At 35.9% G+C, this 14,156-nt stretch overlaps 2 protein-coding genes across 7 annotated transcripts in view; both read right to left on the bottom strand.

The window, feature by feature from the left end:
• Window positions 1-283: 283 nt before the first annotated feature.
• On the bottom strand, window positions 284-2,377 carry foxd5 (forkhead box D5). The gene has a single exon (XM_028805351.2). The coding sequence runs from the start codon at window positions 1,478-1,480 to the stop codon at window positions 461-463; it is 1,020 nt and encodes a 339-aa protein (XP_028661184.1). The 5' UTR covers window positions 1,481-2,377; the 3' UTR covers window positions 284-460.
• Window positions 2,378-5,830: 3,453 nt separating this feature from the next.
• The window catches only part of cbwd (COBW domain containing), a 67,974-nt gene continuing 59,648 nt past the window's right edge, over window positions 5,831-14,156 (bottom strand). For all 6 annotated transcript variants that reach the window (XM_028805348.2, XM_051929679.1, XM_051929681.1 and 3 more), the window contains 4 exons: window positions 9,444-9,512; window positions 9,260-9,325; window positions 6,664-6,793; window positions 5,831-6,254 (listed from right to left, as the gene is read on the bottom strand). In XM_028805348.2, the coding sequence (XP_028661181.1) occupies window positions 6,187-6,254; window positions 6,664-6,793; window positions 9,260-9,325; window positions 9,444-9,512 (333 nt within the window). In that variant the 3' untranslated portion in view covers window positions 5,831-6,186. The remainder of the gene's footprint in view (window positions 6,255-6,663; window positions 6,794-9,259; window positions 9,326-9,443; window positions 9,513-14,156) is intronic.

Here is a 14,156-nt window from a genome sequence, read left to right as displayed (position 1 = left end):
AACCATATTAATAAACACCCGTGTCTATCTCATTACCAACTTAACCTTAACGACTTCAGAAGCAGAGTCATCAAAACCAGGAGACACGTCCCAGGATAAAGTTTTTCCAAGTCATTTATTGGGCTTTCATAACCAAATAATGAAGACGTCAACAAAGCAGTTGTCCATGAAATATATTCTGTCCAATTCGGAATGCAACATTCAGTTAATAAATATTTTAATATAAATATAATATGTACATTTAGTGATAATTCATAATTATCTCTACACGAATACAGCAAGCAAGCACTCTGGTTTCAATCGATGAAGTCTCTTCTTTATAAGAAATAAATTCCGAATAATCAGCAGAGGTGTTTTGACATTTTAGGTATTGCCTCCCCATTTTATACGGTTTTGCTTGGTGAGTACACATTCATTTTCAAATAAGTTTGCACGAGTCTCTTAGACGTTCGCAGTCAGTTTAGCAGTGGGGATAAGGCAGTTGTAAATGATTTCTGGATTGGCCAGCGAGGGGGCTGAACGCAGTAGACGGTGCAGCGGATAAAACTGTAGGAAGCAAACAGCTGGGCGATCTCTGTAAAATGTGTGGATAATCCAAAGAAGTGTTCAAGTGAGCATTCTGCCCGGACGAGTTGTGCGAGCTGCCTATGATGCTCTCGATTGTGAAGGAGCATTTGGTCGGCGCGTCGGCCGGTTTCAGCCCTGGGGTGGGCATTATGTGAAGTCCTTTGTGGTCGGGGACCTTTCTGTTAAGCTCCTGATAACTCAAATGCTGAGCCAAATGAGGAAACATCACTTGATCTTGCACTGGCATATAACGTAGCACGTTATGCTGAACCGTTGCTTGCGGCGCCTGTTGCCCACATGACCGGCCGAAAGAGCGGTAACAAGTTAAATTTGGGTAAAATGTCAGGCCTTCTTTGACGAACTCGGGCTGATGTCGCTTGAATCGTTTCCTCCGCCGTAAAAAGCTTCCATTGTCAAACATATCTTCCGACGCAGGGTCGAGGGACCAGTAGTTACCTTTGCCCGGGTTCCCAGGTTCCCTCGGGATCTTCACAAAACAGTCGTTCAGCGAGAGATTGTGTCTGATCGAGTTTTGCCAGGCCGGAAACTTTTCCTTGTAGTAAGGAAATTTACTGCTTATGAAGTCACAAATGCCACTCAGGGTGAGTTTCTTTTGCGGGCTCTGTAAGATGGCCATAGTAATTAAAGCAATGTATGAATAGGGCGGCTTCACCAGGTTGTTAACAGGTCTGCAGCCAGTCTTTGCTTCGGGAGTGAAGCCACCCTCACTTTCCCCAGAAGAGTCGGCCTCGGATATTTCCAAAGATGTGCCTTCCTCGCCAGTGACTTTGAGAGCAGAGTAGGGATCTCCTCCAAGGGAACACTCATCCTCTCCCACGATATCGATTTCCTCTTCTTCTAAAGCAACGCATAGCTGTTGTTTAGGAACTATGCAGTTCTTTGAGAGAGTCATAGCGAAGTCGATATTTATAAAGACCGGCAGACCTCAAACTATCGCACCTCGTGAGTGATTATATATCAAGTCCTTCAGTTCTGCAAAACGCATCGGTCAATCTATTGTGTGACTGACACAGGCACATTATACCGATTGTCCAGATACTCTCTGGTTTTTATCCAGGGGTGGGTCTTTAGTTCCTGCCTCCTGAAAAGATGTCCCGACCTATCAGATTATCCAATCGAAATGAATGGTCAATGAGTGCTATCAGTGGTGTCTACAAGCGGCGGACACCAAGTGGCAAAGAAGCGTCAACTTTTCAAGTGCATAAAATCAGTAATTTTAAACTCAACACAACAAAATAGTCAAGCTTAAAACCCAGAATTTTTGCCCGTTTATAATAAAACATGCTTTAAAATTAGTCCATTTTTGAATTGCCACTGTTATGGGACAAACACGCCCCTTTCTGAATCTTTTTTTTTTTTAAACATTTATTCAATCATCAATTCGCTGGAAGTGCATCAGCTGTAAGGGGTTCGTTCAGTCGTCTACCCTTAAAACTCACACACCGAGAAAAATGCGGGTCAGCACTCAACATGTGCGATGTATATAAAAGCACGCGGAGAAAAGCCCACGTTTGCAATGGGATAATGCAGACTACATTGACCATGCCATGCCTGGACTATGATATCAATCCAGGAATATTTCACAATTATGTAAACGATGTTTGGTACTGTAGTTCAAGACTTTTTCAGTATTAATTTTCACAGCGTAAAAGAGCGACACGTCAGGAAATGTATACGTTACAAAAATACTCACCTTTAAATAATTTACTATGCATTATTCCTATACTTTTGCTTAAAAAGTGTAAAAAAAACTAATGCAGACTTTGAAATTCATAATATTAAAAGGGAGGAATGTTATTAACGATACAGACCTTACCAATAAAGCCATTACGGTATTTACTGTTTTCTAACAATATTATTCTTAGGATATTCTGCATCACTTTACCAAAAAATACATGCTACTTCAAAAAAAAACCAAAAAAAAAACAGAACACACATTTTCAGGGTGTCTGTTGTGTGGTCAACAGAATCAGATTTAGTAAATCACGGTTTCATACTTCCATTCATTTATTATCAACCTGCTTAATCCAGTTCAGGGACACACGTGCTGAAGCCACGGTAGCACTGGGAGCAAGGCAAGAATAAACCCTGGGCCTGATGAAGTCATTTCTCTATTTTTATGTTTTTTTAATATCATCATCATTAATCATTATCGTTATCGTATATTATAAATGGTATGTAAAATTAAAATGTTCTGTTTGGACTAATTAGTAAATATTCTGCATTTTCTGTTAATCAGTGAATGCCAGCAAAGATCTGGCATCCCGTTCAGGGTGTGTTCCTGCCTGTTAGTGGGATAGGCTCTGGCTCAGCAGGACCGGGGATGTAACAAATGACTTATGAAAATCGACTGATGGTCGAATGATCTTTAATTTGTAGCGTGTAATAAGTTTTAAAAACACTGAATAGTAACGAAAGGTTATTTGTAAGATCCTTTTGTATATCCACTTAAGTTGAAACCGCTAAACCCCTTTAAACTTTATTGGTACGTATTCAGTACTTTTTAGTTACAGTTTTTATTGAAATGCCAGTATTAGCTTTTGTATTATTTTTAAAATTGGCGTAAAAATGAGGTTTCTGGGCAATTAATCAATAACAGAAAAATCTAATTTTATACGAACAATGTAACATTACCGTTCAAAAAGGAACGCAATTCTCAACTAAAAGTATAATCCACTAGATCATCTCGACTGTTGAGCTTTTTCAGTGTTCTGCTTAATAAATATTCGTTAACTTCACAATGACCTGATGAACAGATCGATATCTGAGGTAGTTCAACCCCCCCCCCCCCCCAGTGAGAAACCGTAAAGGGTACTTATGTTATTAGGCGGTACACAATTGGAAACGACTGTGAATATTGCCACCACGCCCAAGATTTAAACCGCAAACTCCTGTGACTTTTGCATACCTCCTGCACTCCCAGCACCCCCAAAACAGTTCAGTTTAGTTTGTATAGTGCAGGTCACTCGCAGGTGGTTTGACCATGAAAATGGCCGTGGGGACTTGCTTTTGAAAAAGGCGTGAAGAGCCATTAAGCAAAGCAATCAACAACTGAAAGAAATAGGAAATGACACCGCAGTACCACGCATAAAGGGCTTGTTGTTGGGATATGTCCATATTATTAAAGGTACTGAAAGAAACCAGCAAATGAAATCCTTCAATCAATAGTTATGCATTAAAATGCAATATATAGTACTTTTTTTCTCAGTGCCTGCCAAACTAAATGCATATTGAAAAATGTCAATAACCGTCAAGAAACGGGTATTAACACATACAGAAAACAGCACGGAAATTAACGATTAAGTTAAAAACAAACATGAACGTCCATTGCCTAATATTACGCTCATGATTTTCTTTAATTTTTAAAACATCACAAATGCGTAAAATGTTGCTTCCAAAAGACAATTATGTTTTAGTGGGAAGAAATCATGTACATCTTGCACGTTTTAAACTATTAAATATATGTACAATATTTTTTGCTGATGCAGTGTCTATCTGTTCTGTTAAGAAGTTACGATGGCTTGTAGCGGAGAGTCACTTCTGCTGTTTCAGGTGTACAGCTAATGATTCAGCGTGAATGGCAGAAGTTTACTTTATCAAGCATAATGTGTTTAATTCGTATCAAATGCTTTGCCGTCTTTAGTTTTTTTTCAAGTTTAATCATTGAATAGAATTGTGAACCGACATAGGGTTCAGTGCTTGTACGGACTACCAAACTAAACTGCCCTCCAATTTATTTGTTACACTAAACTAATACGATAGAGGCAGGTCACAGAGATTAAGACAGCACTGAGATACCAATAAATGACTTATGATTTACCTACGTTTAGTCTAGTATGCTCGAATCGATTTACTGTGCGGCTCGTGTGTTAAAATGAAATGAGTTTTTTTAAGATAATGATAATCGTGTTAAACACCATCCTGTTTCCATTTTAATGCTGACGTTGCAGCTTTCTAAAACAATGCTTTCAATTGCATATCGGACCCCCATCGCAGGGCAATTACCTCGACACGTCCCAAGCGTTAGGACTTCCTGAAATGTTTGAATGAGAAAGGCTCCCAGAGGAGAATCCATCGAATTCAGCCAGTGCAAACAACGCACAAGTAATCTTCCCAATTTAATGGCCCTTTCCATTGTGAGAAAATAAACCGTGCGTTTGTGAAATCTTGCACTTACTAAACAGGTGTTAGTTAACATATCCAGGATGGGTTGCTTAAACAACGGCATGCTACCAAATGATTTGATTGTCAAAGTAATGGGGCATTTATCCTTTACTATCTCGGATTTATAATATAATCTACCATATTAACCATGGAAAGGGAATGATATAAAGCAAAATAGTACTTTTGTCTAAAACAATAATGTGATTATAAAGCTTCAACGAATACCATGCATGATCTTTAAAATGTCGGTTATTAGTATACAGTACATCGCAACGTTTTAAGACATTCAGTTTTAAGATAATGAAGGTTTGCTACTCTTCGCACTTGCAGTAATGTCACCCACGGCTTTGAACTGCACCTATTTAATCCGTTTGATTTTAATGGCGAAGAAGTAGCAGAGAATCCTAGTTTAAATGAACAGCATCCAGTGTAAGGCAGTATGTAAACGCGGGAATCATTTCGTCGTTGGAGAAACACCGAAAAACATCTTTGTATCGGGTCGAACCTGCACACGCATGTGTTCTAAGACTCCACGCAGACAGTAGGAAACCAGTTTGGCGCCGTGAGGTAGCGGCCTTTAACAACTGCAACGTTAGATAAAAAATAAAATTAAATTGTCCATCACTTCTTAAGACATCATGTTTCAAAAGCATTTATTCTGGTTTCACAAGATGCTCCGTATAGAAAAATGGAAATCGGCCATAATGACAGATAGATACATAGATGCGAGTTGCGTCCTGTCTAGACCTGGTTCCTGCCTTGCACCAGTATTGGAAAAGACTCATGGGATCACGTAATGAAAAAATGGAAACCGGATAGACAGGTGGAAATACAGACTTTAAAAAAACGTTGTTAGTTTCATACTCTTGTATCTGTAAAATAAATATGTGTGTATGGGTATAGTGGCTAAAATAAATTAATAGTATTATATGGAATATTTAATTTAACTGCCTTACCAGTAGCTTATTTTTAATTGCTGCCATGTTAGTTTGGCAATGACTATGCTAATTATCCTTTCATACTTCTGTGTTTCTGTATCTGAATACATTTACAATCCATTCTGAACTTAAGAATACACTTGGCTTAACAATATACTTTAATAAGCTTAGAAAAACAACCAGATGATACAATACTTAATTTATCCCCATGTCATTACCAGTAAGCGGTTTCTGTGCTCAACATGTTTTATTAAAATTTTGTTTGTTCTCACAGAATTCTTAACTAAATTAAGTTGAAGACAATACATGTTCAGTGGCAAGACAAAAAAAGGATTCAAATAAATTCATGTGCTCTATAGAATATTTGGAAAATAACTCACATTTTTGCAGTCTTTCCTAGTAACAAACTTTTCATCAAAAGTTTTCAAGCTAGTATTATTTTGTACATAAATATTGAGCAGTCATTGTAGCAAATGAAAAGAGTTTGCTTAATTTATCACATTCTTTCAGTAATAACTGTTGCACTAAACATATCTTCCAGTATTTTCTTATCCAGATTTTTACCTGTAAAATAATGAAAAATCATTCATGTCAACAATTGGCATATTTTTAAAAAGTTACAGAAATATTTAAAAACTGACATGCTTTTATTTAATAATAATAATATGATAAATATCATACATTCTCAAGCCCTTTAAATATGATTTATGGCTGCAGGGGTCCAGGCAGAAAACAACCATAGATGGGCCAGAAATCCACTATAGGGCTCAATAACACACATACCCACACTCAAACTCATGTTCAAACTGGATCAGTTTGGAACTGCTATTGGAATTAATCTAACAGCCTTATTTTTAGGAGTATGAAGGAGAAAAGCCCAATATGGAAATACGTAAATCAGTAAATCTATTGTGTCAATGAAGCTAATTGATTAATTTGATGTAATTATTATCCAAGCAGCAAGTCATCTTACCGATGAATATCAATCTGTTGATTCTTTGTTCTCCTAGCTTCCATGTTTCTGGTGTTTCCTCCAAGTCATACAGCTCATGAACACCCTGGATCATTATCTTGTGAGATTTACCATTCACAGATACTATTCCCTGTTTTAAAACACATGATTAATGCAAATGCAAACATTTAGAAAGTCTGACAGAAGAATGTTTTGGGTAAGTGAACGACTGTAAATTACTGACGTTACAAACAGTTCAATACCAAACTTATTTTACATTTGAAACCTTTTGTGTATTAATGATCTTATCTCAATAAACGTGTGTTCTTTTTTAATGTCTATATTTTAATACGTAATAACTGCAATAATTGCACATATGTAAACTTTATCAAAGAAAGTTAAGAATGTCCAAAATGTACGTAGAAGTGAGGACACAGCCATCATAATTACATAGTTTTTATAGCAAAAGATTGATAATATTCATCCATGTTAGATATGTTTAATGTATGGTGGTAATTGCTGATACTGTATAAAAAATATTTTGGTAATGCTAAGTGTGAGTCTACAATGGTTTTCTTATCTGATGTTACATCATCAGATTTTTTTCTGCTTATCTTTTTCAGTGTCATACCATTCATAGCAACATGCAACATTTTTTTGTACAATTACGAGAACATAACATTCTATGTTGAATCTGTTATGTAGTAATTAACATTTAACCAAAATTGTTTGTAAAATTATTAACATGGCGGTGTCATGCTCATTGGTGTTTTATGACTCTTAAATCTTCTAAATCTACTAAAATTTATACTTTTTATTTTTTTGTAAATGGCAAAGTAAAAAGACTTATTAATACAGAAAATCAGTATCAGGTATTTATCACAGAGTCAGTTATTTTAACCTGCTTAGGCCTGAACAGGGCTGAAGGCGGTGCTGGAGTCTATCCCAGTCAGCATACGGCACAAGGTAGGAACAAACCCTGGACAGTACACCAGTCCATGGCAGGGTAAACACACACACACACACTAGGGCCAATTTAGTATCACCAATCCATCTAAATTGCATGTCTTTGGACTGTGGGAGGAAATACACACAGATACAGGGAGAACATACAAACTCCATGCAGGCAGGGACATGGGACGTTAACCCTGGTCTCCATACTGCAAGGCAGCAGTGCTACCATTGTAACATTATCTACATGTATACTGTAACTACTACCATGAATTAAACAATTATTTTTCACAACTATTTCCTCATTTTTCAACTTAAGCATTGTTAGTTACAAGATAATGTTGCAGGTCCAGAAAATAATTAATTAAAGCTGCAATATGTGGGTGGTTGTTTTTATTTAAGTTTTCTGCTCTTACTGAACACTTTTTTTCTTTCTAAGATGCCTAATTGAATATAACAAAATATGCACACCCTTCCAAAGGTAGGTTGCAACTGTATTTAGATTTATATAACCATTCACATCCTAAATCACATAGAAATAGAACTTTTCCTTCACCTGATAGTGGCAGAAGCAATTTTGATTAAGTCAAAATGAAATTGTAGGGATCCTGTGGGTTTTCCCTGAAGGTGTTTTGTTTTCATATTGTACAGATAATTTTACACAAAACAATAACAAAAGATCTCCTGGATCTCATTTTTAAAAGGTACAGATGAGGAACGAGATATAAAAAAATTTCAGAGACATCACCTATGTCATAGACACTGAAATGTCAATCATTAAGAAGTAAAGACATTACAGCACCTCTAGTACTCCCTACAAATGATGAATGGCTGTGGAGAAAGTTAATCAGAGGAGCTACCAAAAACCCATTATCAATTCTTAAAAAGAAGCAGCAGGAATTTATAACAGTAACTGACTAGTCCTTGGACATTCTAACAGTTTTTTTGCTTTCCTCAAGACTGAACTGTGTAGTGGGGGTGGCAAACAGATGCCATTTTAACAACAGTAAAAAATATATTCAAGCTTGTATAAATTTTAGGAGAAGATATGGTTATTCTCCTAAAACCATATTATAAAATGTATTATGAAATTATGTGCCCATGGTAGAACTTTTTTTGTTTTAATTTAAACAGATATGTTTGGTGCAATGCCAGTATACTGTAGCTCATAAAGTAATTTAAATAAGAACTGTTTAAACTGGTTTACTGCTGTAATTGGAGCAAAATGTTTTACCACAAATTACTAGTTAAAGAGAGAGCACACATACACAACCAAAGTTTTTTTTTTAATTTTTTTTTTCTAAAAATAAGCATATTATTCATCTTATAGATATTGTTGATTAGTTTGTAAGAGTGTGACAAGTTTTGTAAGTATAGCAAATAAAACACTGGGCTTGACCAGAAAATGCTGAGATCTATGAGACAGTTTTGAGGTTTCTCAACTTTGTAAATTATTTTTTAGGGGGATTTACAAGATATAATGTAATATACTTTAATATAGTAATCAATGTACATATAACATTTAATATTTATGATATTAATATACTAAGTATTCTATTCACTTAATGAACATTCACTCTTATTCAAGTGATATGTACAGTATTTGAGAATAAAGTCAAAACTGAATAGAAACTGCATAATAAAATCACAGCCAATATAAAAATACCTTCAGTCTTATGATGTTCATGGGAGCACCTGTTTTGTCTTCAATGTTCTTCTCCCACAAAAGATTCTTAAGAGAAAAATACTTGGTTACCTATGTTCTGTCAGTTTTGGTTCAGGTTTTATTGTATATCATTTCTCTACAAAAGTATCATAAGCATAAAGGAAAAGATCATAAACTCCCTTACCTGAATGTAAGCATTTAGGTTTTCTTCAGAAACACTTCCTTGTACATCAAAGGTAACAGTGGTAATTGCCTGTATATACAAATATGAAAAGAGAGAATTTTTTTTTTTAAGAAATTAATCAGCTCAGCATTGGGAGAAGATACCCGTATAGCATATGGGATCCTTCCAAAAAAAAAAAAAAAAAAAAAAAGTTGACTGGAATTCTTTTCTAGCTACTGCTTTTTCCACATACACACCACATTCAATCTCCCTCTTACCTATTCCTTTATTTTGCTTCTTTTCTTTCCATTCAGAGTTGATTAGGCCCTAGACGTAAGCAAACCATTTAAGGGTTGCACTAAGCGTCTAATGACTGACCATTGTTATGGGGTCATTACTGTCACATGTACAGAGTACAGTGAAATTCTTACTTGCATGTGCTCATTAACATGCAACACATCTCCAACGAGCATAACTCATTACCTCAAAAATTCTGTTTCCCTTATCTGAATAACCCTAGAACATATTTGTCATAAATGCATATAACAAACATTTCAGGTGAATTATGAGGAGCAGAAGGGATATTAATATTGAGTGCTCCATCCTGTTGGTTTCCAGCTATCCTTACACTGGTGATTCCCATTTAAATTTTTTATTGGTGGTCTTGCAGTATGCTTACATGTTTATCTCTTCAAAAACAGCTGGTTCCCACAGCCATTGTTGTTGAGTCACAAATCTAGAGTCCGGGGTTCAAATCCCAGGCCAAACCATGTAGTTTGCATATTTTTCCAATGTCTGTGAGGATTTTGTCTGGTTACTCCATATGCCTTCCACATCACAAAGATATGCAAGTTACACTGACAAGAAACAATAAACTGATCCAGAGTGAGGTAGTGTGGGGGTACATTCATCCAAGTGTTGGTTCCTGCCATGTGCCTGATGCTACACCCCACAACCCTCTATTGGAATAACCATTTAAACGAATTTAATAATCCATTAAATTAATTGAAAAACTTTAAAAAAAAAAAAGAAAAAAAGAAACTGTGTATACACTGGTCAGTCACAACATTAAAACCACTGACAGGTAACGCTAATATCACTGATTATCTTGTTACAGTGGCACCTGTTAAGGGGTGGGACATATTAAGCAGGTGTTATGTTGGAAGCAGGAAAAACAGGCAAATGTAAGGATCTGAGCAACTTTAACAGCAGTCAAATTGTGATGGCTAGACGATTGAGTCAGAGTCTCTCCAAAACAACAGGTCTTACGAGGTGTTCCCAATATGTAATGGTTAGTACCTACCAAAATGGACCCAAGAAGGACAACAGGTGAACTGGTGACAGGGTCATGGGTACCCAAGTGTTGCAGGTGTGTGTGAGGAGCAATGGCTAGCACAACTGGTCTGATCCTACAGCAGACTACTGTAGCACAAATTGTGGAAAAACTTAACGCTGGTTATGAAGGAAAGGTGTTGGAACACACAGTGCATTGCAGCTTACTCCTTATGGGGATGTGTAACCACAGATAGCTCAGCGTGCACATACGGACCCCTGTCCAGTGCTGAAAGCACCTACAGTGGGCATGTGAGCTTCAAAACTAGACCATGTGAGCTTCAAAACTAGACCATGGGGCAATGGAAGTGGGTGGCCTGGTCTGGTGAATCAAGTGTTGTCTTAGATCATGTGGGGATACCTGGAGAAGTGATGGCAGCCAGATGCACTGTGGGAAGAAGGCAAGTATGATGCTCTGGGCAATGTTCTGCTGGGAAACTTTGGGTCCTGGCATTCATGTTGACATGTACCACCTATCTAAAGATTGTTGCAAGCCACATACACCTCTTCATGGCAACAGTATTCAGTGATGGCAGTGATCTCTTAAGCAGCATAATGTACCCTTCCACACTATAAAAATTGTTCAGGAAATGGTTTGAGAGACATGGCAAAGAGTTTGAGGTGTTGACGTGGCAAATTCCCCAGATCTCAGCCTGATCGAGCATCTGTGGGATGTGCTAGAAAAACAAGTGTGATCCATGGAGGCATCATCCCACAATTTATAGAACTTAAAGGATCTGCTGCTAACATCATGGTGCCAGAAAGTACAGGACACTTTCATAGGTCTTGTGTAATACATGCCTTGATGGGTCAGAGTTGTTTTAGTGGCACAAGTGGGACCTACACAATATGAAGCAGCTGGTTTTAGCATTGTGGCTGATCCGTGTATTTCTTTTGTATATGCATACCATTTTAATATTGAAGATTTTGAAGTTTCTGCACCTGCAAACTAGTCGACACATACTTTTCATTGTATTCCAAGATATAACAACAGTACGTTTGTCTGAACTAGATCTGTATTTCACATACTATTGATATTTTTAGATCTCCCTTTGTGGATTTCCAGCTACACATATGTAAACCGTATCACAGACTTTTGCTTCCAATATTTTACTGTACTGATACATTTTACAGTATGTTAATGTTGTTTTTCAAAAATTACAATAAATAAAGTAACACATATAAAAAAAAAACTTACACCCCACTGCTAAATGACAACAGTTATTTAAAATCTATACAAAGTATTTTACTAGTTTTAATTTGATGGCTAGTAAATAACAGCAGAAAACTTAAAAAAAAATACTAAATGTGTCATTGTAACAAGCAGGTAATATGTACAACTTATAACATCCACATTTGCTGAGGTAAGTGACATCACAGCAGTTACTACTGTATAGCATTAATGTATGCAGTGCTTGGCTCCCAATGAGGACAAAGGGCCCAGTTACACACAGAAAATGGTAAAACATTAAGCTTCACATCAGTGTTATTTGTCTTTCTCTCCTAGTGACATTTTACTTAGTATTTAAGAGCTCTTTTCAGGTACTTAGGTATTGTGTGCACAAGTGTTACAGTTAAACACTTCCTTTTCATTTAGTATAACAACAGAAACTAGAAAAGTCATTAACATGAAAAGAGCAACTATACTACAATCCCTTGCGGGGGTCTGTCGATTATTAAAAGTACCTAAAGAAAGCAAATGACAATACAAACATTTAACTCCCTCCCATAAGCATATTAAAAGGTAGCACAGTGGCAAACATCCTTTGGCTTTACCTATCACATAGAAGAGAAAAACAGCATGAAAAAAATTCTGCCAAGAAAAAATATATATTTACAAAAAACTGAAGCAATTGCCTAAATAAATTAATTAAAATAATCAACAGGTCAAAATATGGACAACCTTACATTTAACTATACCATTTTAGCTAGTTTCTCAGAAAGGGAACCTATTTCTTTCAGTTTTTTCCTGTAGTATCCTTAAAAATGTTTTCTTGATACGCTTTTCTATAATATTTGTATATTTCAACCCATACAGATATTGACGTTCCATGATTATACTGAAGATACCAGTCATGTCAATATGGAAGAGCTCACTAACACCATTAACATAATGAAAGTCTAGGTAGCAGAATTTTTTCTACAACTTACAAGAAAAAAAGAACTAGCTCTACCTGATTTGCCAGTGCAAATCAAGATTATGGATTCTCCCAGTGACTCAGTATTACCTGTTTTGACAGTCATTCTAGGCAGAGTCTTGAATTGTGATTATCACATCTCAGCTGCAGTTATAAGTTTGTCCCATTACTGACCAAATATTTTCAAAATCTACCTCTGCTTTTTTGCCTTTAACTGTAAATTCAGTTGCACTGACCTCATGATATCTCCTTTGGACTAGAGTATTTTTTTTTTACAGAATGGACAATCTCCAAAATATGTTAATAGATTAGGAGTAGCTCAACATGTTGTTGCTGAGGACCTGACCTACATTGGATTCCAAAATCAAAACAATTTCCCAACTGGCTAAGCTATGTTGATTTATTAAACAAAGTTATTCTCACATCAAAATTATATGACAACACTTTTCTACCAAAGGTAGATTATGATTTTCCCACATTTCCTTAAATTATAGACAAAAGTAGATTCATCTTTAATGCACTCTCTCTAAACAATTATTTCACTGTGACCAACTATAGAGGTCTTTTCATCTAAACATTCAGTTCTATATAGAACCTCAACCCTTTTTTCATACTTTCAAAACCTGACATTCTTATTCAGTTATTTTTATCCTTTATTTTTTATTGAAAATTTCACTGTTCATATGAATGTCTATATCATATGTTATACATTATAGTTTACTGCACTTTTAACTCACATTGTTAATTTCTTTGCATGGTCCTCAGTGATTGTGCTGCCTGAACAATGTTTCATAAAATAAAAAAAGCCATCTACAGACTATTATTTTCTTGTTTCTCAAGCTGAAATCCAAACATCCAATTGTATTTGTTCTGAGTAGAAAAGATGGTAGTTAAGTCTGACTTTTTACATTACATATGTAAAGTAATCAAATTCCAAATTTTTAAAATTTAGATTGACAGAGACCTGGCTCTGTATATACCGTACAGTATTACATTTTTAGGAGGGTAGAACAATAGAAAATAAATAATTTTTCACCTGATATTGTCAAACAGATTTCATGCTCTTGAGTAAAAAAAATAATAATCCTATTACATATGTAGAATGAAAAGAATAATGTAAGATATTATCGAAAATACAACATTGCAACAAATGTATTGCTTGAAAGCAAAAGCATCTACCTCTCTATTTTAATATGCATTTAATTATATAGCTGTTTTAAAGCTGATGATGAAATGCAAATGTAAGAACCAAATGTAAAGGAAA

This window comes from Erpetoichthys calabaricus, chromosome 7 (assembly GCF_900747795.2).
Source record: "Erpetoichthys calabaricus chromosome 7, fErpCal1.3, whole genome shotgun sequence".
Lineage (NCBI taxonomy): Eukaryota > Metazoa > Chordata > Cladistia > Polypteriformes > Polypteridae > Erpetoichthys > Erpetoichthys calabaricus.
Note: the sequence above shows the minus strand (reverse complement) of the source record. Positions and strands in the feature narration are given on the sequence as shown.

Coding starts and splice junctions, on each gene's coding strand:
- foxd5 (XM_028805351.2), bottom strand. CDS start 1,480: ATGACTCTCTCAAAGAACTGCATAGTTCCTAAACAACAGCTATGCGTT.